This window comes from Oncorhynchus gorbuscha, linkage group LG06, assembly GCF_021184085.1.
Source record: "Oncorhynchus gorbuscha isolate QuinsamMale2020 ecotype Even-year linkage group LG06, OgorEven_v1.0, whole genome shotgun sequence".
Lineage (NCBI taxonomy): Eukaryota > Metazoa > Chordata > Actinopteri > Salmoniformes > Salmonidae > Oncorhynchus > Oncorhynchus gorbuscha.
Window position 1 is genome coordinate 99330419 of NC_060178.1, and position 25616 is coordinate 99356034.

General features: G+C 43.2%; 1 protein-coding gene across 3 annotated transcripts; it reads left to right on the forward strand.

Moving 5' to 3' along the window:
* Positions 1–16977: 16977 nt before the first annotated feature.
* Positions 16978–23352, forward strand: LOC124038612 (ras-related protein Rab-4A-like). 3 transcript variants are annotated; one of them, XM_046354672.1, is made up of 8 exons: positions 16978–17142; positions 17658–17738; positions 17919–18033; positions 18486–18548; positions 19681–19835; positions 20693–20788; positions 20948–21092; positions 22322–23352. In XM_046354672.1, exons 1-7 carry the CDS (start codon positions 17127–17129, stop codon positions 21061–21063), a joined length of 642 nt encoding a protein of 213 aa, XP_046210628.1. In that variant the 5' UTR covers positions 16978–17126; the 3' UTR covers positions 21064–21092; positions 22322–23352. The 3 variants fall into 3 exon arrangements, with proteins under 3 accessions (XP_046210628.1, XP_046210630.1, XP_046210629.1); XM_046354674.1 differs by having other exon boundaries at positions 20951–21092; XM_046354673.1 differs by lacking the exon at positions 16978–17142 and adding an exon at positions 17201–17542.
* The last annotated feature ends 2264 nt before the right edge of the window (positions 23353–25616 follow it).

Here is a 25616-nt window from a genome sequence, read left to right on the forward strand (position 1 = left end):
TACCGTCCGGGTAGCAAGAACACAAAGCCTGATGCCTTATCCCGTCTGTTTAGTTCTTCTGTGGCTTCTACTGATCCCGAGGGGATTCTTCCTTATGGGCGTGTTGTCGGGTTGACAGTCTGGGGAATTGAAAGACAGGTTAAGCAAGCACTCACGCACACTGCGTCGCCGCGCGCTTGTCCTAGTAACCTCCTTTTCGTTCCTGTTTCCACTCGTCTGGCTGTTCTTCAGTGGGCTCACTCTGCCAAGTTAGCTGGTCATCCCGGTGTTCGAGGCACTCTTGCGTCTATTCGCCAGCGCTTTTGGTGGCCGACTCAGGAGCGTGACACGCGCCGTTTCGTGGCTGCTTGTTCGGACTGCGCGCAGACTAAGTCGGGTAACTCTCCTCCTGCCGGTCGTCTCAGACCGCTCCCCATTCCTTCTCGACCATGGTCTCACATCGCCCTAGACTTCATTACCGGTCTGCCTTTGTCTGCGGGGAAGACTGTGATTCTTACGGTTGTCGATAGGTTCTCTAAGGCGGCACATTTCATTCCCCTCGCTAAACTTCCTTCCGCTAAGGAGACGGCACAAATCATTATCGAGAATGTGTTCAGAATTCATGGCCTCCCGTTAGACGCCGTTTCAGACAGAGGCCCGCAATTCACGTCACAGTTTTGGAGGGAGTTCTGTCGTTTGATTGGTGCGTCCGTCAGTCTCTCTTCCGGGTTTCATCCCCAGTCTAACGGTCAAGCAGAGAGGGCCAATCAGACGATTGGTCGCATACTACGCAGCCTTTCTTTCAGAAACCCTGCGTCTTGGGCAGAACAGCTCCCCTGGGCAGAATACGCTCACAACTCGCTTCCTTCGTCTGCTACCGGGTTATCTCCGTTTCAGAGTAGTCTGGGTTACCAGCCTCCTCTGTTCTCATCCCAGCTTGCCGAGTCCAGCGTTCCCTCCGCTCAAGCGTTTGTCCAACGTTGTGAGGGCACCTGGAGGAGGGTGAGGTCTGCACTTTGCCGCTACAGGGCACAGACTGTGAGAGCCGCCAATAAACGCAGGATTAAGAGTCCAAGGTATTGTTGCGGCCAGAGAGTGTGGCTTTCCACTCGCAACCTTCCTCTTACGACAGCTTCTCGTAAGTTGACTCCGCGGTTCATTGGTCCGTTCCGTGTCTCCCAGGTCGTCAATCCTGTCGCTGTGCGACTGCTTCTTCCGCGACATCTTCGTCGCGTCCATCCTGTCTTCCATGTCTCCTGTGTCAAGCCCTTTCTTCGCACCCCCGTTCGTCTTCCCCCCCCCCCTCCCGTCCTTGTCGAGAGCGCACCTATTTACAAGGTACGTAAGATCATGGACATGCGTTCTCGGGGACGGGGTCACCAATACTTAGTGGATTGGGAGGGTTACGGTCCTGAGGAGAGGAGTTGGGTTCCGTCTCGGGACGTGCTGGACCGTTCGCTTATTGATGATTTCCTCCGTTGCCGCCAGGGTTCCTCCTTGAGTGCGCCAGGAGGCGCTCGGTGAGTGGGGGGGTACTGTCATGTTTTGTCATTAATTATCATGTCTCGTCCCTGTGCTTCCCCTTCTATTCGTTTCCCTCTGCTGGTCTTATTAGGTTCTTTCCCTCTTTCTATCCCTCTCTCTCCCCCTCCCTCTCTCACTCTCTCGCTCTCTCTTCTCTCTATCGTTCCGTTCCTGCTCCCAGCTGTTCCTATTCCCCTAATCAATCATTTAGTCTTCCCACACCTGTTCCCGATCCTTTTCCCTGATTAGAGTCCCTATTTCTCTCCTTGTTTTCCGTTCCTGCCCCGTCGGATCCTCATCTATAATTCACCGTGCTGTGTCTATGTTTTGCCCTGTCGTGTCGTGTTTCCCTCAGATGCTGCGTGGTGAGCAGGTGTCTGAGTCTGCTAGGTTCAAGTGCCTTCCCGAGGCAACCTGCAGTTCTCGATCAAGTCTCCAGTCTGTTCTTGTCTTTACGAGTAGTATTATGCTTTTTGTTTTGTAAAGTTTCTTACTGGATTAAAAACTCTGTTTTCGCCAAGTCGCTTTTGGGTCCTCATTCACCTGCATAACAGTTACTGTGAAGTTCTCCTTTGGTTGGAAGGTAACTTTGACCTGAGTAGATGGTCAACTCCCTAACGGTCAAGTCTTTCGTGTTTCCCATGGATGTGTGTGGGTGTGTTGGGGGATGGTTCTATTCTCAGCAAGGGTGACCTTTAAAAAGAGGACTCTCATTGATCTAGTAAACAAGAATCCAAAGCTACATCTCATTGAAATCACCACATCTGATGAAGAGAATTACTGGTTCTATTGTTTTCCCAAGCACATTTTGCCTGCTTGAAGCCAGAGTACTACTACAGCACTTCCCCATCTTTAATCTGGCTATCACTGAGTTATTCAGAACTTTCTAATAAGTCAATTTGAAGAGTGTCGTCATGGGGAAACTATTTCCACCTACCCCACTGACAGCACATACCTGTCCTCAGTACGTAAGTCCTGATAAACAGTCTCCCATGAGTGTGAATGGGTGCAGGCTCTTTTCACACCGCAGATCACCCATTCTAAAATGGGCTCAATAGGGCCACCAATGAAACAATTGACTTGTGGATCAGTAGGCTGAGAGCTACAACTGCCCCATTACACATTCACATCTCAGATAAGGGGGCCCTTGCTTGGTCACTTTTTTGCACAGTGACCGGTGTTCAACTTATTACACATTGTCCATTGCAGGGTGTCATGGTGTCCTTGGTCCGCAGTGCCCCCAACTATCAAACATTTACCAGCCAGCATCACCCAGCTCAAAGCCACTGCCCTCTGATGCTCAAACAATTAACCAGAGAGGGTGGAAGGAGGGTGGTTGAGGGATGAGGGGTTGGTGTGGTAGGCAGACAGGGGAGAGGCCATTCCTGTTATTGTGGGAGCCTCTGCTGGACTTTGTATGAGGCTCTGTCTTGCTGACAAGGATGACACAAAGTAGATATTCCATCCCCCAGCCCCTTCAAACATGGGGTATGACATGACAGTGACAGGATGGAAATCTACCCAGGCTGGTGTTTACGAATCAGCTCACATGACAACTTCCTGTTTCCTGTCTGACCTCTTAAGATTAGCAGTGCCAGGGTTCCCATCAGGGCCCAGAACGCTCCCAATGACCCTCAGTAGACATGCCAAGTGATCCCAGCTCCCTTTGTGTGTGTTTAGTGAACACTCAAGTCCCACCCCCTTGCCCTCCTCTTCCATGGTTGACTCTTTTGATGCGCTCTGTCCACTGCCCCCCAGGCTGTCCATCCCCCAATATTGATGTGAGGTGGAACAATAGCAAACTCTGTGTACCATGAAGGACTGTGGGGGCATCACTGCCTGAAAGAAGACATTGGGCCTTTCAGAGCAGTAGGAGGGAATGTTTCTTTGATTGTTAATTTCCTTTCTGGTAATGTAACTCTGTGCCAATTTAATGGAAAATACTGCCGGCATCGATTCAAATGGATATGTACTGTACATGTAACAGTATAGCTTCCGTCCCTCTCCTCGCTCGAACCAGGGCTCGAACCAGGGACCCTCTGCACACATCAACAACTGAAACCCACGAAGGATCGTTACCATTGCGCCACAAAAGCCGCAGCCCTCGCAGGGCAATGGGAACAACTACTTCAAGGCCTCAGAGCGAGTGACGTCACCGATTGAAACGCTATTATGGCACACCACCGCTAACTAGCTAGCCATTTCACATCGGTTACACTCACCCCCCTTTTGACCTCCTTTTCCGCAGAAACCAGTGATCCGGGTCAACAGCATCAATGTAACAGTATAACTTTAGTCCGTCCCCTCGCCCCTACCGGGCGCGAACCAGGGACCCTCTGCACACATCAACAACTTACACCCACGAAGCATCGTTACCCATCGAGCCACAAAAGCCACAGCCCTTGCAGAGCAAGGGGAACAATTACTTCAAGAGCAAGGGGAACAACTACTTCAAGGCCTCAGAGCGAGTAACGTCACCGATTGAAACGCTATTAGCACGCACCACCGCTAACTAGCTAGCCATTTCACGTCGGTTACATACAGTACATGTACTGAGTGCTAAAACTGTTTTGAACCTCTAAGCTACAAGTCTACTGGTCATCATAGCACATCTAATATGTGGGATATTTGTTGTTATGCAATACAAATATCCCACATCTCGTAAGGTCTAAAAATACCAGGCAGACAGTGTATTATAATGGACTGGGAGGTCTGCAGAATGCAGTGACTATGAACATCAAGTCTTATTTGCTTGTATCTGTCTTGAGAATATTTAGCAGACTTATATTTTAGCTGAGTAACTTGAGGAAAGCATTTCAGTCAGACTTCTCTCTAAATCTGGACTGCTGGGGGATCAAGAGGGGATGTACTTCCCTGACAAACTTGTTATGCAAGTAGTTTTCAACTAAATTAGACACTACCGGTTTGGAGTGGTCTTGACGCTAAACCATTTCAAGTCATGGTAACATTACAGTATTAGTGTCCAGGCATTACAAACTGTGGGCTTTTACAGGCTAGATCAGCTTATGAATACGTGCAGTGTGAGCCATTAAAGAGATGTTGTTGGCAGCAGACATTTCAAGCTGACTGTGCTCCTGTGATCCTAGGTTCCTAGTGTTCTGGGGTCCGTCTCCAGAGCAATCTGTCAAGTTTAAGGACAACTTGCAGTTTCTCTGGATCCTGTACAAGGAGACCATTCAGAGCGTCTGCGTCACTGTTTGACACTGGTGTTAAGAGGAGTCATTCTTCTGGAGGGTAAATCAGGTTAATACCATTAGAGGTGGCTTGTTTGCCTGTGGGAAAGCAGCCCATCATATCCCAGCAGGGATCAGCAATGTCTGCAGGCAGCTCAACTGAGAGCCATCATTATTCATATACTGCCAGGAGTCTTTTAAGGTCTCCCCCAGTTTAAGTAACAAGTACTGTTTTGTTCAGTGTGGTATCGAATGACCACGAGTCATATATCTTGTATGGATGGTGTCTTTCCTCAAATCACTCTCACATGTTAAACATGACCAAAGAAAGATAATTCTTTAGTTAGCTTGGTTGTTTGGAATTTCTGTCACAGTGTTGATACTGTTGACAGTCTGGTCCCTTGTGGTAATGGAGAGCTGGTTGTTTTGGAGGGGCTATTTGTTTAAAGGGACAAAGTCCATTGGTGTGTTTATTTTCACACTATTATTTCAAAAACATTTCTACAGTAACCCTAACCCTAACAACAGAGGGCTTACAGTATTATGTTACAGGAACCAAGTCTATGTGGTGAATGAGAGAGTATCACAACCAGTTCTACTCTGAAGATCATCTGAATAAGAAATTATATTAGTCAGTTATATTTGTTATATAGTTACATACATCAGACAGGTAAACACAGGTAAAGCAACATCATTTACAACTCCGTCCCATTTCTCTGTTGCTATTACATAGCTGGAATATATGATCATACCCAAATTTAGATATTAGACTAGAAATAGATGTAACAAGTAGGAGCATATAGACAATGTCCACCATCCAGTCATTAGCATAGTCTTTCCAGACCTTCAGTGTGCTCTGCCCCATGGTCTGACCTGAACACAGATGCTAGCCTCTCACTGATTCACAGAAAGAAACTTCCCATATTTTGGAACAACATCCTGATGACATTTTTAGATTCCAAGGACAGGTCATTTCCCCTCTTCCTGGTTTCTATTGTTTTCTAGTGATACCATTAGTCCTCAGGGGGAGCAGGTTCCATGGTGTTAAACCAGCTTACAAGTTGTGAAAGAGAAGACCTCCTTTTTCATTTTCAGGCTCTACAGTAGCCCGGTCTACTGTATATTGAGACTTCAGAGGCTGTTCTCAGTACGGCAGAAAGTTTGTAGTTTAATGTTACAACATGCTGGTTGTAATAATATTATATGGTTGTACTGTAGCATGAAGTAGGAGCCAACATCATTCATTTCCCCACCTAGAAATAAAGGGCATCAAACTGTTTTCTGTTGCAATGGCAAAAGATTGTGAAAACATACAACACTAGAAGCTATCCAACGATAGTTTTGTCAAATTAAATACATTACAATTTCCTCAAAACCTAGAGGTGAACTAATTTAATTTTGGATATGTTCATTTTTTTTACCCCAGTGGCATTGGTAGTCTGCATTCTCTTATCTCAACATATTCGTAGTAGCACTTATCAGATCTCATTGAAATGTCAAGCAGATGTCCATAACATATACAGTACATTCAGGAGAGTCTGACTAAACAGGAAATCTGACATAGAGACAGTAAGACTTCTTTACACATCCTTAGGCATGATGTAACATACCACTCCTATTCATCTGGGGATAGGCTACCTTGTTTATTGAATACTTGACAAAACAACTACTGAAATGAAAATGAATTGGCTTCCAATAAACCCATTTTAAATCTCAAAATAACACCTATTGAGGTCCTGTCCTCGTCATTTTACACCTGGGTGGGGGGAGGTAAGTGGAGGCTTGGGATGTCTAGTTATAACAGACCTTTATAGGTGTCATTCAGTACATTTTCAAACCATAGGACCCAAGCCCTCAGAATTTAACACACCAGCTATGTGAAATCCAAAGGCGTGAGCAGTGTCCCCATGGTGGTTCCTCAACCACTCTTTCCCCCTGCCTTAAGACATTTCTGCTTCTGTTGATTTGACAGAAAAAAAGAAAAACAAATATGGGCCTGGATGTTGCCATAGGGGTCCTTGTGAGTCTTATCTGGGAAAGACTGGGTATGGTGTACAGGAATTTGAAGCAAACTGATTCATAGAATATGAAGGATATAGCTAATCTACTAGTGCACCCTTGTGGTGGTTTCGGTGTCTGCATTAGGAGACTATTGCATGGAGTATTTACTTCACTCCAAATGTTGAACCATAAACATCTAAAAACGTATAAATATAATAACGTTGACGCTGCCTGAAGAAGATTTTGTCGTCAAACCGTGTTGCAGGCGTCTTGATGTCTTGTAAACTATAGGCTATATTTAAGCAATAAGGGCCCGAGGTGGTTTGGTATATGGCCAATATACCACAGTTAACATTCCTGGACACAGCCCTTAGCCACGGTATATTGGACATATATCACAAACTCCTGAGGTGCCTGATTGTTATTATAAACTGGTTACCAACGTAAAATACTTATTTTCCACCATAATTTGCAAATAAATTCATTAAAAAGCCTACAACGTGATTTTCTGGATTTTTTTTTCTCATTTTGTCTGTCATAGTTGAAGTGTACCTATGATGAAAATTACAGGCCTCTCTCATTTTAAGTGGGAAAACTTGCACAATTGGTGGCTGACTAAATACTTTTTTGCCCCACTGTATATATATATACACTGTACTCTATACCATCCACTGCATCATCAGGCGTAATGAAAGCCGAGATGTCATAATCTCGAGAGGCCAGAGGCACCTGCCAATTCTTTCAATGCAGTCATCTAAGGGAGGTAGAGGAAAATGTGGTCCTTCTGTAGCTCAGTTGGTAGAGCATGGCGCTTGTAACGCCAGGGTAGTGGGTTCGATCCCTGGGACCACCCATACGTAGAATGTATGCACACATGACTGTAAGTCGCTTTGGATAAAAGCGTCTGCTAAATGGCATATATATATAATATATATAATATAGGAAAATAATCCGACTTTGTAACGGCATTTACACGACGATAGTCCGTACATAAGGGGGACGTACATAAGCGTTCACATTGCTGTAACGTATGGTGTAACTCCAATCCGTCCTCCTTATCCTCTTGGTCTCAGCCAGGCTTCAGCACCAAATAATACACACATGAGATGGCGGGCTGGACCGGCTTACCTGAGGAGCTGTCTGGAGAGTCACGCATATGATATGCTTTCAGCATGTTAACATGACACACATGGGAAGAACACCTACATTCTGGGGTCTATATCGCATAATTGGTGTCACTGAGTTTCTTTTCCACAAGATATGGCCCAGAAAAACATGGCGCCAGGGATTGGCAAAACTATAACTTGATCCCCTGGTGCAAAAGAAAGACAACCTCTTTGTCATAATATAATTTCATGCATTTTTGAGACGAGGAGAGAGACTTTTTGGCTAACTCACATGCGGCGTGCAGTCTCTCCTGCATCTTACTGACATAATCCAAAACATTTTTAGGGGCGCTACTTGGTGTAGGAGATAAGATATGCTCCTTCAAAACTTTTAGCGGACCCAGGGGGTGTGTCCAAACACAAGGTCAGCAGGGCTGAACCCTAAGGACTCTTGTGTTGTTTCCCTAATAGCAAATACGACAAAGAGCACCTCCTCATCCCAATCGGTACTTGTATCCATGCAATACTTACGTAGCTTCGCCTTTAGCATCTGATGCCAGCGTTCGAGGGCCCCTTGACTCTCCGGATGATACGGATTGGAGACCTGATGGGAAATACACAGAGTCTTTAATACATTAGAGAACAGTTCACATAAAGTTGGTTCCCTGATCAGTTTGGATTACTACAGGGAGTCCAAACAGAAGAACTTCACTTGTACCTTCACCAGTCGTAGCCATTATAGTACGGAGAGGGATAGCCTCTGGGTATCGAGTAGCACTGCACATTATTGTAAGTAAGAACTGGTTACCTGACCTAGTTTTCAGAAACGGACCTACACAATCAATTATCACTCTACACAATCAATTATCACTCGTTCAAACAGTTGCCCCACCACAGGAATCGGGCAGAGCGGTGCACAAGGAACTGTTTGATTCGCTTTCCCAGTGAGTTGACATACATGACATGTTCTAAAAATTGGACCACGTCAGACTTCAACCTGGCCAGAAAAAATGTACAAGGACTCGGTTATAGGTCTTCATGATCCCCAAATATCCTAACCACGCCTGGTCATGGGCGAGTGACAGCACTTACTGTTGGAACGGCGTAGGAACAACCACTTGACTCCAGTCACTAACGGTGTCATGTGCTGCCCATTTACGCATCAAAACTCCTGCTTCTGTAAAGTAGGCGGTTTCCCTAGTTTTAGCTTCCTCAATGGAAATTACCAAAGCAAAACTTGCGAAGACCGGTGTCTCCCTTTTGACATTCAATCACCTTCTCGGGGGTAACAGACAAAAGAATGTAATGTAATTGGGGTGCGATTTCACTTTTCCCTGCCTTAGTTTAAGGGGATAAAAACCATAGGCCTTGCAGAAAGAATACTCGGTACCTTGTCTTGACAAATCCACCACATTTCCCAGCTTGCGAGATTGTGCCCTCATTAACACACAAGCAGAAAAAACATTGGGAAATGCTTGAACCAATTTATCATCTGCAGTTTTGATTTCTGGGTTGTCTACTACTTCTAACACAGGAGTGACATTACCACCAGAGATAATTGTTCCCCACTAGCAATGTGACTCTTACTTGCAGTGTAGACACTCACCAACACTGAAACGTCCTGATACCAAGTCTGACTAAGTGGACCCAGTGTAAGGGTACAGGTACGGTTTTTGTCTCTATACCCTGAAATATGACATGCGAGCCACAATACGTTTCAGGACACCAGGGTAAGCATCAGTAATGATTACTGACTGTGCTGCCCCAGTGTCTCGTAAGATTTGTATGGGCTTTTGATCAGCATGTTCTCCAATTAAGGAAACACAACCGGCAAAGATAAAACAGAGCCGCTCTGGATAAGAGCGTCTGCTAAATGACTTAAATGTAAATGTAAATGTAGATAGGATCCAGTTTCCCAAATGCTGAATCAGTAACTCGGTCCAACGGATGAGCCAGATTGGAATAAACCCATGCTTTTTAATTTAGGGGATGGTAATAGGGACTGTTACGGGTTATTTTTCAAAACCAGGCAGTCCCAAATCACGTGACCCTTTTGGTGACAGTAAAAATATTAACGGAATTCGTGCGACGGCTTAGGGTCGTCGGAGTAAAAGCCACCCGGAAAAGGCACTGATGACGTAATCGTTCGGCCTTCAAAACAAGGTGCACCAAAGACAGTCTTGCGTGTCAAAGCATACTCATCTGCCAACACTGCTGCCTGGGCCAATGTTGACACTTGGTTCATTTAAATGAACTACAATTCTATCAGGCAGGTTGCTTCTAAAATCCTCCAACAGCATCAACTCCTGAATATCAGCAAATGTGTTAGTTTTGCTGGCTGAACACCAGCAATTAAACAGACTCTTTGTCCCTTGTAAACTCAAAAGTACGATGAAAGGTTTTTTTGTGGTTACTGAAGCGCTGCATATAAGCTTCAGGCACCAATTCATAAGCCAGCAACACAGTTGTTTTAACTATATCATAGTGTAAACTGTCTTCCAGGGAGAGAGCGGCTACTACTTCCTGGGCTTTCCCAGACAATTTACGTTGCAACAGGAGCGGCCACACATTCAAAAGTAGAGAACTAGGAATCAACTTCCGACTCCCGGAATGGAGGGACTAAAGCAATATTTTTTACTTACAACGAAGCGGGCTTGATGATGGGCAGGTTGTGGAGTCGCCCTGGAGCCAGCGTCTAGCTCCAGTTGTCGGATCCTAACCTCCTTGTCGGCTTCCATTTAAATTTTCCTAATTTCTAAATCAAACTCCATTTGTCTAACGCGCTCTTTATCTTTTTGCTCCATTTCCAAACGGGCCAGACTCACCTTTAGCCTATCGGTCCCGTCTGAACAACCCGAAGCAGAAGATAAAGGGTAGAATTGGGGCAATGTAAAAGGGGTATGAGCAACCACTTCCTCCGTGGCGTCCGCTGACTTGGTATCGAAAGGTCTACCAGTCTCCTCTCCTGAAGCCTCCCTCTCACCTTTCAATGAGAAAATTTGTTTTCTCACTAAACCCTCCCCGATTTGCACCAAAAGCTCAGACATAAGGGCTTTCTCGGGGACGAAGAGTCCATAATGGTCAGCTATAGCGCAAAGGTCTACTTTACACAATCCCACCAACCGATCAACAGGGGCGCTTCAATAAACTGGGAGAAGCAAACAAAATAAGTCAGCCAAACTCACAGCGTACCATCACACCTCAATCATCAATCACAGGGAGCTCAGAGCAGCGGGATCCGGTGGTTTAAAGATGCCATTGTGTTACCTAAGCCTCTTGGAAGAGGGAACGCAACACCCTGCTATAACTCAACTCCCCATAGAGTGAAAGAGGTATGTGATTGTAGGTGCGGGTAAGGATGACAGAGGCAGAGAATATTGCAGTTAACAGGGGATTTATTTCCATAAGGTAAATTTGGGGAAAAGGGGCTGGACGGAACAAAAGCAAAGAGTTAAAAATTACTTTAAAAAAAAAGTCCTCTCTCCTACTTTACCTGCCTACCCACTACTTACCTATTCTTAACGCCACATATGTCCGCAGGCCTCTTGCCTAAACACTTCCAAGGTTTCTTCCCCTTCACACCAGGGAACAAATTAAACAGAATAAGTCACCAAACTCAGTGAACAATTTGAATAAACCAAAAACACTAGGTACTATAGCAAACACATACCTCTGCTGGACCGGCTACAAAATACTTTACAACAAATTTACCAACACAGCACATACCAAGAAGCTCTCCTAACAAAGGAACACTGGCTTTTCAAGCTGCAGAAGGAGTTGGTAATTGCAGACAGCTGTATCCCCTGACGAGAGGGCGGGGTCAGAGCGCCAATCTGCAACGGGGCCGACCAATCAGCTGCTTGGAATCCAAGAAGCCATCCTGAAACACACACACACAAACACATTCAAACCCAAAACAGCACAGAAACTGGGGAACGTAACAATATATAATACTAGATTAAATAATGATGTAGTAATAACTGCTTACTCACTTCTCTCCACTGATCTCCACAGTGACCTGCTCAAAGGGTTCCAGGACTCTGCACACCTCCTCCACCACCTCCCATTCCTCTTGGGTTATGTAAAGAATTGCTATTTTCTTATACAAGTGATCAGCCTACTGCTAAATACATGGCTACAACTCACAGTAAAGCCTGTGGGGTCCCCTACAGGATAGCTCCCACATTACACACTGACTGCCAAACCAGCGCACACACACAGTCTCCTTTAGCTGAACGGATGTGACGGCGGGATTCTAGAGTGACGGACGGCCCAGCTGAGCCAATGGCGGAAGACTACAGACTCCACCCCAGCTGAACCAATCCAAAGATCCGATCTCCCAGGATCAACCTACTTTCTGTTTTGTATAAATTGTATTGTAACGGTTCACTCTTTCTCTTTTCCTGCTGTTCTGTGCGAGCGAATGGGAGAGCCGTATTTACGTGTACCAGATATTCTCACTCTGAATAAACTGTCGCTTGTCGTACAATTTTAACACCTTGTCTGAATCGATCCTTAACCGGCTCACCCTTCTACATATCCTTTTATCAACAGTTAGAGCATCAACAGCTGTATTGACAATTGTCAGGGTAGAGATGATGGCATCCTTTTACTCAATAAACCACTTCAACATATAACATGTTGAATTCCACCTTGTAGTGCAGTCTTGTTTAGGCCTCAGCTCAGCCATCCCCATCTGTCGTTGTGTAGACTTTAGTTTTTCAGCACTTACTGTGCTCCTGTGGAAGTATTCCACAGCTGCTTTCACTTTGTCCACAGTGGGCTTCATCACCTTCAGAGCATTTCTTACAATCAAGTTGATTGTGTGGGCATGACATGGATGATGGGTCCATTTAAACATTTTCATGGCTTTGGTTATGGTAGCTGCTTTGTCGCTAACACAACAGACCACTTTTCCATCTACTTGCAATTCTCTGGCCACTCTCAACAGTTCCTCTGCCAAGTTCTCTGAGGTGTGTCTGTCGCTGAACTCAAAGATGTCCAGAAGACCGCTAGACATCGAAAAATCTTCAATGGAGTGACATGTAACTGACATGTAAGAAGTGGTTACCCCTGATGTCCAGCAGTCAGTGGTAAAGACAAACTGCAGTAGCTTTTTGGATTCTTTCCCGCACTGAAGCCTGTGTGCTCTCGTACAGTTGTGGAATAAGTGTTTTTGAAAGGGTTTTCCTGCTTGGAATTGTGTACATTGGATTTAGACTATTGCTATAATTTCTAAAACCTCTGTCCTACACGATAGAAAAATGTCTGGAAATCGGTGGCAATCATTTTAGCCAATGCAATATCAATTTGGCCTTGTTTTGCTACAGACATAGACATTGGCATAAACTGGTCCATAGAAGACTGTGTTGCTGTGGGTCGTAGAGTAGGCCTACTTGATTGAGTGGATACATCTCCACGTGTGGAGGTGCTGGCTCCACCAGTATGACTAGCAGGCCTGATAGTTTCTCGAAGCACAGTTCGCATATGCCGGTGTAGGTTGTGCGTAGAACAGGCTTTATATGAGATTTTGTTTTGGCAAATTCTACACTGTGCTCTAACATTGTCTACATTATTAAAATGCATCCAAGTGCCACAGTGCTTCCGACTCATTTTCCAGCTGTTGTTTTCACAGCTGTCCTTCCTCTCTATCCTCGGCTGCTAAGTGTGACTGTGAGTGAGAAGGCTCGGCCCTCCGTCACCTCACATATCTTTGGTTCATTGGTTGACACTGCGTGTCTGATTGACAGGGACAACAGGTGAGGCTGTTAGTCTGAGCAGACAGTCAGAACGAATGTGTGCGCATGAGCATTTATGCCTATATTACATTTTTTTGTTCTTTGAATGAGTTAATTCTATTAATTTAAATCTTTTGATTATTCATATCTTAATTTGTTAAATTTTTTATAAATAGATTTGGCTCTTCTGATATGCGAGCCGGCTCCCAACGTTTACCTACAAGAGCCGGCTCTTAGAGCTGACTCGTTCGCGAACTACCCATCACTAGAGCAGACTTTATTTATTCTTCAATGCACTTCCCTTTGATGTTCAGTGTCGCTGGACTATTATTGCCCTGCCAGAAGTATTTGGGTTGACATTTTAGTTAAAGGGAGGTTGCTTGCAAGTTTATTGTGTGTTGTTATTTGAACTGTATTGACATATGGTCGAGGAGATTTTGGACACTTTAAGGCCTCTGTTTTGTCTTTGAACACCCACACACACACCCATTCATACCCTCTGCACTCCACTGGGAGGTAATACAGATTATTGCAAATCCTCAATTGTTGTTTATTGGGTCCGTTCTTGTCAATTGTTTCTATGAAGTTTCCATTAAATTGCTTTGCCATTATTATTGTATGAAGTATTATTGGTGGGGTTACCCCTGTGCTGTGATGTGTTTTCTATATGGTGTCTTTTCTCTCTACTGGCTATCTGGCAAACAGGCTACAGTCTAGGCAGTCTCTTCTGCTGTGTGTGTGTGTGTGTGTGTGTCTGGTAGTGGTGCTCTATCCTAATCTTTTCCTTTCGGCAGGGTTAACACCTGCTGTGCTGTGATGTGTTTTTTCTCTCTACTGGCAAACAGGCTACAGTCTAAGCAGTCTCTTCTGCTGATGTGTGTGTGTGTGTGTCTGGTAGTGGTGCTCTATCCTAATCTTTTCCTTTCGGCAGGGTTAATACCTGCTGTGCTATGATGTGTCTTTTCTCTCTACCGGCAAACAGACTACAGTCTAGGCAGTCTCTTTTGCTGATGTGTGTGTGTGTGTGTGTGTGTGTGTCTGGTAGTGGTGCTCTATCCTAATATTTTCCTTTCGGCAGGGTTAATACCTGCATGGCGCCTGAACAAAGTCTTTATTTCAGTGTTTATTTCTTTCATCACATTCCCAGTGGTCAGAAAAGTACATATACTCAATTAATATTTGTTAGCATTGCCTTTGAATTGTTTAACTTGGGTCAAACATTTTGGGTAGCCTTTCACAAGCTTCCCACAATAAGCTGGGTGAATTTTGGCCCATTCCTCATGACAGAGCTGGTGTAACTGAGTCAGGTTTGCAGGCCTCCTTACTCGCACACGCTTTTACAGTTCTGCCCAAACATTTTCTATAAGATTGAGGTCAGGGCTTTGTGATGGCCACTCCAATACCTTGACGTTGATGTCCCTAAGCCATTTTGCCACAACTTTGGAAGTATGCTTGGGGTCATTGTCCATTTGGAAGACCCATTTTGCGACCCAGCTTTAACTTTCTGACTGATGTCTTGGGATGTTGCTTCAATATATCCACATAATGTTCCTGCCTCATAATGCCATCTATTTTGTGAAGTGCACCAGACCCTCCTGCAGCAAAGCACCCCCACAACATGATGCTGCCACCCCCCGTGCTTCACAGTTGGGCTGGTGTTCTTCAGGTTGCAAGCCTCCCCCTTTTTCCTCCAAACATAACAATGGTCAGTATGGCCAAAAAGTTATATTTTTGTTTCATCAGACCAGAGGACATTTCTAAAAAAAGTACGCTCTTTGTCCCCATGTGCAGTTGCAAACCTTAGTCTGGCTTTTGTATGGCGGTTTTGGAGCAGTGGCTTCTTTCTTGCTGAGCGGCCTTTCAGGTTATGTCGATACAGCACTTGTTTTACTATGGATACAGATACTTTTGTACCCGTTTCCTCCAGCATCTTCACAAGGTGCTGAACGCGTCTCCTCCCTGAGCGGTATGATGGCTGCTTGGTCCCATGGTGTTTAGACGTGCGTACTATTGTTTGTACAGATGAATGTGGTACCTTCAGGCGTTTGGAAATTGCTCCCAAGGATGAACCAGGCTTGTGGAGGTCTACAATTTTTTAAATCTGAGGTCTTGGCTGATTTATTTTAATTTCTCCATGGATGTCAAGCAAAGAGGCACTGAGTTTGAAGATAGGCCTTGAAATACATCCACAGGTACACCTCCAATTGACTCAGATTATGTCAATTAGCCTATCAGAAGCTTCTAAAGCCATGACATCATTTTCTGGATTTTTCCAAGCTGTTTGAAGGCACAGTCAACTTAGTGTATGGTAACTTCCGACTTCAACTGTACCACTATAGGCTATATATACCACTGAAGACTGAACTTCTCCTACTTATATGTATTCTTTGCATATATTATCTGTAAATGGTTTACTATAGTTTTCTGCATCGTATTGGCAGCCTTCTTGTTTTTATTTTGTAGACAATATTAATTTTATTCTGAGGCAAACATTATGCCTAGGTCTATACAGAAGCTCATGTACAATCTGATTCAATCATACATGAACCATTAGATAGGTATAACTTGTGAAGTAATATTTATGTAATTGCCTTTGCATTTCACCTTCAATGTACATGTTCTTTACTCTGTAGGAATAGGGCAAACCATACAAGAAAATGACCTATAAACAAACAAACAACCTGTTCTGCAGTATAAACTGTGTGGCACCGAGCCCTGAATGCTGATTGGCTAACAGCCGTGGTATATTAGACCACAAACAACCTGTTCTACAGTATAACATGTTTACCACCAAGCTTCTCTTCTTATGAGAAGCTGCAAGCAGCAGGTTCTTTGTGTACTGATCAATCTTAATAGCTATCCTTTATTATAGATAGGCTGAACTAGACATCTAACTATAACATAGACCGAGACTAGACAAGCTAAATATCTAAGTTCATTATATATTTAGGTCTAGACCAACTAAATCAAACCAATCATACAAACTAGACGTCTAACTTGTCTTTAGTATATCAGTATACAGACCAACATACTTGACCTCCAGCCCTAGATCCAGACCAACTAGACTTAAGATCGTGGCTGTTGAAAGCCAGTCTGTTTGTGCCATCATACCGATGCTTTGTCACTCATGTCATGCCAAACATGCTAGCTCTAATCAAGACAAAATGCTAACAACATGTCTAGCTAGACAATAGATCTAAAAACCAATAGTAATAGTTGAATAAAGCACATACATTTTCTGAATAAAATGTACCTATTCCAGTTTAAAATATAGGTCTGGGTGTTAGAAATATAAGTAATACACAAGTAGCCTAATCCGATTCCTCTAAAATAGTAATACATTAAGTTAAATGTCTTTCAAAATAACTGTAGTTGCTATAATACATAGATATTTTTATGTTGATTGATGCTACTTTTATTTTGAAAAAGCGTTCTACGGGAAGTGAGAGTGAAAATCCAGTAGGATTCACGGATATCATTAGGGATTTTCCTTCAATTATTATTTTTATTTCGAAGCTGCTTTGCCTCAAGAAAAACAAGTGGACATAACTATTTTAACTAGATAACAAAACACAACCCTGGCCATGTCTGAGACATACGGTAGGACATCTTCACTAGTACAGTAAGGTCGCATTACAATAGATATCCAGAGGCGACGATGGAGCAGGTGTAACGTCATGGCTATGTCTCTATCAAAACAAATAGCCTATGCTAGCTAGCTAACCTTGGCGTTTCCTGTTTACTCGTTGATGGGGGTATAGCTTTAGCTAGATAGCTTGCATCTCTGTCAAATGTCATCATTAGCTAATTGGTTTCTTATCTAGACAATCCTCTACATTTCAGAGAGCGACAGTAGCTAACGTTAATTAACTAACGTTAAATGTCGGCGAAAAAGTAGCTAGCTATACATGAAGCAAAAAGAATGCGTTAGTTCAGCTAACGTAAGTTGTAGCAAGCTGATTAAGCCAGGTGCTGTGCTGCTGGATGATTGGCATTGCAAGTGCGTTGTTTGTGTACACATGTTAACTAGCTAGCTATCCAACTAGCCTAATTAATATGCATGATCTAATGATTACAATGAATATTAAAAATGAAGTTTGTTTTCCCTCTTCTAGACTTCCTGTTCAAATTCCTAGTGATTGGGAATGCCGGAACTGGAAAATCATGTCTTCTTCACCAGTTTATTGAGAAGAGATGTAAGTCCTGTCCAATGCCTGGATTGTACTGACATGTTCTTCCGATCTAGCTAGCTTTAACATGTATTTTAGGTACAAGCTACATTTTAAGGTTTAAAGAGATTTGAATCAATAAATATGTTGTGATCAAATTACGTGTTGTGCTTTTATTAACATGAAACAATTTAATTTAAATCACAGTCAAAGACGATTCGAATCACACCATTGGAGTGGAGTTTGGCTCAAAGATAATCAATGTGGGGAACAAATATGTCAAACTCCAAATCTGGGACACTGCAGGACAAGAGAGATTCAGGTATGATACAAGACAGCATTTTACATACCTACTCATACTGTGGCAGGGCATCAGATATTTTATTCAAACCAGATTGGACCGTTTCATCTCCAGCTGACCATTAGAGAACTGGTGCCAGATCCTTAGAACAGTAAGGGAATAAATAATGGCCGATATGGCCATTATTTATTTTAGCGCTGCTAAAATGCTGATATCGGGGAGTTACTAATGTGGAGTGCAGCTAAAATTCTGAAGCACTACTACTGAGCACCATGTAGGATTTTGTTTTGTGACTTGGATGGCACCTGATCATCTTTGGAGGACCGCACTAAATGCTGTTATGTATAGCTAGCGAAATTTGGAGTAGGAGATGGATAATGTCAATTTAATAAATGCAGTTCTGATGTGTAAAATGTCCCAGTTGGTACAATGATGTATTTCAAAGTGATGTTACAATTGCTATTCTCTCCCAGATCTGTGACGCGGAGTTACTACAGAGGCGCTGCAGGAGCGCTGCTTGTGTATGACATCACCAGGTAAGAGGAGAAATAATAAATGCTTTATTATGGGTTACCTTCAAGGAGTATACTGTTTTGGAGCTGTCATCCATCTTTGTGACTAAACAACACATGTTTCTAAAAAGACATATTGAATTTAGTACAAAAGCATGACTCACAAATATTGAATTTAGTACATGAGCACGACTCTAGGGGACCTAAACTCAGCAAAAAAATAAACATCCTCTCACTGTCAACTGCGTTTATTTTGTGCAAACTTAACGTGTAAATATTTGTATGAACATAACAAGATTCAACAACTGAGACATAAACTGAACAAGTTCCACAAACATGTGACTAAAATAAATGGAATAATGTGTCCGTGAACAAAGGGGGGGTCAAAATCAAAAGTAACTGTCAGTATCTGGTGTGCCACCAGCTGCATTAAGTTCTGCAGTGCATCTCATTTAGGACAGTCTGAGCACTGATGGAGGGATTGTGCTGGTGTTGCCATCCTGTACCTGTCCTGCTGGTGTGATATTCGGATGTACCGATCCTGTGCAGGTGTTGTTACACGTTGTCTGCCACTGCGAGGATGATCAGCTGTCCGTCCTGTCTCCCTGTAGCGCTGTCTTAGGCATCTCACTGTACGGACAATGAAATATATTGCCCTGGCCACATCTGCAGTCCTCATACCTCCCTGCAGCATGCCTAAGGCACGTTCACGCAGATGAGCAGGGACCCTGGGCATCTTTCTTCAGTAGAAAGGCCTCTTTAGTGTCCTAAGTTTTCATAACTGTGATAATTGCCTACCGTCTGTTAGTAAGCTGTTAGTGTCTTAACGACCGTTCCACAGGTCATTCATTGTTAATGGTTCAAGCATTGGAAACAGTGTTTAAACCCTTTACAATGAAGATCTGTGAAGTTATTTGGATTTTTACGAATTATCTTTGAAAGATCGGGTCATGAAAAAGGGACGTTTATTTTTTTGCTGAGTTTAGATATATGACTCATTGTTAGCACATTGGCTCCTGTCATCTTTTTTGGGAAAACACCCGTTCTATCCTTTCTAAAGTCAAATTTGATTCATTTAAACAGAACCATCTCATCTGTGTCTTCACTGCTCTCGTCCTCTCAATCTATTTTATCTATCTGACCTCATCGTCCTCAGCCGGGAAACCTACAACGCCCTGACCAACTGGCTGACAGACGCCAGGATGCTGGCCAGCCAAAACATTGTCATCATCCTGTGTGGTAACAAGAAGGACTTGGATGCAGACAGGGAGGTCACCTTCCTGGAGGCGTCTCGCTTTGCTCAGGAAAATGGTGCGTTTTAGTATGAATGATGATCCCTCTTAACACTGATATCCAACGGCTGAATGTATCAAGCGTCTGTCTGGGAGTGCTGATTTAGGAGCAGGTCTTCTCTGTCATTTTATTCATTGTGTTTAAGACTACTCTAAAACGCTTGTTACGTATCACCCCAAAAAGTAGCTCCTACCCTCTAGACACTGCTGTAGATCTGAACATCTTGGAATTCCACAGACACCAAGGTGAAGCGATTACCATAATTTGAGTGTTTTCCATGCCCCACTAGGGGTCACTGTAGGACATCACTGTGTGAACTAGTGCACAGAGAACTTTTGCAGTTTCATGTCCTCCACAGCTAAATGCTGATTTAGGGCTCTATTCAATCCGTATTACAGAAGTTCAGTGTTGCAGCGTGATTGAAATTTAAAGGCATTATCAGTGACTGTATTCATGGTAAACACTGCTTATTTCCGCTCCAGGTAGACTCACTTTAACTCTGCCTGCATGTACATATTACCTCGACAAACCGGTGCCCCCGCACATTGGCTCTATACCCTTATCCCCTATATATAGCCTCGCTATTGTTGTTTTACTGCTGCTCTTTAATTATTTGTTACTTACATTTTTTATTTTTTTTACTCATCTAGTTTTTACTTAACACGTATTTTTCTTAAAACTGCATTTTTGGTTAAGGGCTTGTAAGTAAGCATTTCACTGTATTTGGAGCACATGACAAATAACATTTGATTTGATTTGAATCCATTGTGCATTCTGTATCACTTCAGCTTTACTTATTGAATAGAGCACTGGGTTTCATATCCATCAAGGATAGTCAATGTTAATATTGTGTCCCCCTGTCTTGTCTGTTTCAGAGCTGATGTTTCTGGAGACCAGTGCTCTGACAGGGGAGAACGTGGAGGAGGCCTTTGTGCAGTGTGCTAGGAAAATTCTCAACAAGATAGAGTCGGGTATCTCTCGGCTATCAGTGTCTTCTCACCTTAACCAACAGCAATGAAAGCATAGTTTACCAGCTGAACTGTTTCAGCTCAGGGAATTTATTTCAACCTTCATCTCTCTCTCTCTCTCTCTCTCTTTGAATCTCTCTCTGTCTCTCTCTTCTCTTCCAGGAGAGTTGGACCCGGAGCGGATGGGATCAGGGATCCAGTACGGAGACGCGGCGCTGCGACAGCTGCGCTCCCCTCGCAGGGGACAGGCCGAGAGCGCCCAGGAATGTGGCTGTTAGTGAACAAGCTCAGTGTGCCCAGATCCAAGGTGAGAGACTGCTGCCTACTGCAAAGGCTTCTGGTCTGGGACTTGTCCTGGCGTTATCACACTTGTAACTCAATTAATAGCTCAGTTTAGTGACATCCAAACTGCCACCTCTCAAAATAGCAGGCACAGATAAAGTTGTAATCGTAGATGTTGCTTTTCACATGTTATATAAGAGGCCATTCAAAAGTCTTCTCCATTTCACAGTTGAGGCTGTTTCATTGCATGGGGCATTTTGAGATGCAAATCCATGAGCTTTAAAGATTTGTCCATAATTCACCAAATGCTGAAAGACTGCTAGTTTGATCTCCATTATTGTTGTCGGTTTCATCTGTTAATTCAAGCTCATCACATGCCCCCTCGGAGACAGGTTCGAGCCCTTAACTACTTCATGAACCCCTCTCTATATCTGTTCGTACATTAAAATGGGGATCAGAACTCAAATAAAATAAAACATCGGCAGAACGCTGATAAATGTTCTTCCCAAATGGTTACCCTGAATAGTTTGCAATGTTTTATTTTCTGTTGCTCCAAGGTGATCTCTGAAACTACTTCAGGGCTGAGTGTAAGTCTGTATCCCAAATGTAACTCCCTAAGTCTGGAGCCTCTTTATGGTACTGTGTCTCCTCCTGTGGTAATGGGGGGGGGGGGGGGGTTGGATTGAGGCCAGGGGGCTGTTTTTAGGTATCTCACAGAGGGAGGAGCCATCTATCTATTTCGGTCCTCCAGCTCCCAAGTGGCTAATGTGTCGGTGATACAGAACCATAGCCATCCAAACCGACTCCACCTCTTTTGGTAGAGGGGAGGGTAAAGGTCATGAAAATGACGAGCCTCCCTACTAAGAAGCTGTCTGTATGCGGCTCCACACAACTGGGGTCGATACAGTGTTCCCTCTGGGCAGATATATATTTAACCCGAGATTCTCCTGACTCCTGTTGGGTAAAGGGTCTCTGAAGTGCCTTATTTGGGTGTTGTAGTATTTCACAAAAAATGCCAGGCATAAATAGAGGGGTACAATGTCTGCAGACAGGAATCATCAATTAGCTTGTTAATTACAGAGCGTAGAGTTGAGTAACTGCCAAGTATTGCCAGCCCGCAGTTGTAACTCTGTTAATTGCACATTGACACAGATGTGTATCGGCTAAAGGGGCTAATAAAGGGGCTACAAGATCCCTACTCACCTGTGTGCCTGGGTGTGTATTGGATTCAAAGCTCTCTGTCCTTGTTTCCAGGCAGGTTGGTGAAGACTCAGATGACAGATGTAGGGAACATGATACATCGTGGCGGAGCAACTCTTCCCTGACCTTTTTCTAACTTCCCAACTTCCGGATGTTCCATCAGTGATCCATAGAGAGTCCCGGATTTTTGGCCCCAATCTGGAATGCTGAGCTTGTTCCTGGACCCCTCAGACACAGGCAGAGATGCCCCTGTTCCAATCTCCTCTAAGAGTGGACCAAGCCCTTCAATCATCTAGGCTGTATTCGTAATGCGTCTCTAAGTCGGAGTGCTGATATTATTTATTTTTCCTCTTAGATCATAATGAATAAGACAACATGGACAAGGGGACCTGATCCTCGATCAGCACACTTAATCAGAGACGCTAATTGATTACGGGCCCTGGAATTTTACTTACACCCCTGTACTGCTGCCCTATCCCTACCCACAGCATCTTGCATTATGTACAGTACTATCTGTATAAAGAATATATCATTTAATTACCTCAAAGCATGTTTTATGGACTGAATATCACAGTATTTCATTATTAGTTGAAGAATAATCTATCAATTATGACATCACATTTTCCTTTGTCATGTTACAGTGAGAATGATCAATCAGCACTATCTCATGCCTACTGGTGTCATCAACCTGTTGTTTGTCATGTTACGGTGAAAATTATCAATCAGCACTGTCTCATGCCTGCTGGTGTCATCGACCTGTTGTTTGTCATGTTACGGTGAAAATTATCAATCAGCACTGTCTCATGCCTGCTGGTGTCATCGACCTGTTGTTTGTCATGTTACGGTGAAAATTATCAATCAGCACTGTCTCATGCCTGCTGGTGTCATCGACCTGTTGTTTGTCATGTTACGGTGAGAATGATCAATCAGCACTGTCTCATGCCTGCTGGTGTCATCGACCTGTTGTTTGTCATGTTACGGTGAGAATGATCAATCAGCACTGTCTCATGCCTGCTGGTGTCATCGACCTGTTGTTTGTCATGTTACGGTGAGAATGATCAATCAGCACTGTCTCATGCCTGCTGGTGTCATCACCTGTTGTTTGTCCGGTGAGAATGATCAATCAGCACTGTCTCATGCCTGCTGGTGTCATCGACCTGTTGTTTGTCATGTTACGGTGAGAATGATCAATCAGCACTGTCTCATGCCTGCTGGTGTCATCGACCTGTTGTTTGTCATGTTACGGTGAGAATGATCAATCAGCACTGTCTCATGCCTGCTGGTGTCATCGACCTGTTGTTTGTCATGTTACGGTGAGAATGATCAATCAGCACTGTCTCATGCCTGCTGGTGTCATCGACCTGTTTGTCATGTTACGGTGAGAATGATCAATCAGCACTGTCTCATGCCTGCTGGTGTCATCGACCTGTTTGTCATGTTACGGTGAGAATGATCAATCAGCACTGTCTCATGCCTGCTGGTGTCATCGACCTGTTTGTCATGTTACGGTGAGAATGATCAATCAGCACTGTCTCATGCCTGCTGGTGTCATCGACCTGTTTGTCATGTTACGGTGAGAATGATCAATCAGCACTGTCTCATGCCTGCTGGTGTCATCGACCTGTTTGTCATGTTACGGTGAGAATGATCAATCAGCACTGTCTCATGCCTGCTGGTGTCATCGACCTGTTTGTCATGTTACGGTGAGAATGATCAATCAGCACTGTCTCATGCCTGCTGGTGTCATCGACCTGTTTGTCATGTTACGGTGAGAATGATCAATCAGCACTGTCTCATGCCTGCTGGTGTCATCGACCTGTTTGTCATGTTACGGTGAGAATGATCAATCAGCACTGTCTCATGCCTGCCATTCCATTGACCTGTTTGTCATGTTCTTTGTGTTGATATTATTAGTTGTTTTCCCTAATTGTTATGACTCATGCTTTTAAAAATGTATTCTCAATAATATAGCTACTCTTTTTTTTTTAAATAAAGTATATCAAAATTGTGTAAATTGTGACAAGGTGATTCCTCTTACTTTATTACGTGTGTCTGTAATATCCATTTCGAATACTTGGTAACACTAAAAATGAAGTTGATGTTCTACCTGTAATAAAATTGTAATTACTATAGTAAGTCTACCTGTGTAACACTAATTACTATAGTAATATTCTACCTGTATAATAACACTTCCTATAGTAATATTCTACCTGTATAATAACACTTCCTATAGTAATATTCTACCTGTATAATAACACTTCCTATAGTAATATTCTACCTGTATAATAACACTTCCTATAGTAATATTCTACCTGTATAATAACACTTCCTATAGTAATATTCTACCTGTATAATAACACTTCCTATACTAATATTCTACCTGTATAATAACACTTCCTATAGTAATATTCTACCTGTGTAATAACACTAATTACTGTAGTAATATTCTGGCTGTGCAAAAACACCAAATACTATAGTAACATTCTACCTGTGTAATAACACTTACTAGTAATAGTAATTAATTACAGGTAGAATGTTATAGTAAGTCTACCTGTGTAGATCATGAAGGACAACAACCACCCAAGCCATTGCCTGTTCAACCCGCTATCATCCAGAAGGCGAGGTCAGTACAGGTGCATCAAAGCTGGGACCGAGAGACTGAAAAACAGCTTCTATCTCAAGGCCAGTAGACTGTTAAACAGCCATCACTAGCATTGAGTGGCTGCTGCCAACATACTGACTCACTTCAGCCATTTTAATAATGGACAAATTGGATGTAATAAATGTTTCAATTGTCACTTTAAACAATACCACTTTATATAATGTTTACATACCCTACATTACTCATCTCATATGTATATATTGTACTCTATACCATCTACTGCATCTTGCCTATGCCGTTTGGCCATCGCTCATCCATATATTCTTATTCATTCCTTTATACTTGTATGTGTATAAGGTAGTTGTGAAATTGTTATGATTACTTGTTAGGTATTACTGTATGGTCGGAACTAGAAGCACAAGCATTTCACTACACTCACATTAACATCTGCTAACCATGTGTATGTGACCAATAAAATTTTATTTGATTTAATAAAACTATAGTAACAGTCTAATTAGTCATATCTGTGTAATCGTATAGTTATGGAGTTGTGCAGGTTTTGTTATTAAATAGGTGGATAAACTGGCTCACAGACAGGAAGCTAATACACGGTGATCTACTTACCTTTTGACACCTTGCACCAAAGTTAATATTGACACCAGTCATTTCATTCAATGACCTTTTTCTCAATGCAGATCGGGACTTTTCAGTTCCCTGTTAGAAATGGCAGTCTCCAGAATGTCATTC

What these genes read in the sequence shown, in the direction of transcription:
- LOC124038612 (XM_046354672.1), top strand. An exon ending in CCAGTTTATTGAGAAGAGAT is followed by an intron (nt 17,739 to 17,918) that starts GTAAGTCCTGTC and finishes TTTAAATCACAG; the next exon opens with TCAAAGACGATTCGAATCAC. An exon ending in TCGCTTTGCTCAGGAAAATG is followed by an intron (nt 19,836 to 20,692) that starts GTGCGTTTTAGT and finishes TGTCTGTTTCAG; the next exon opens with AGCTGATGTTTCTGGAGACC.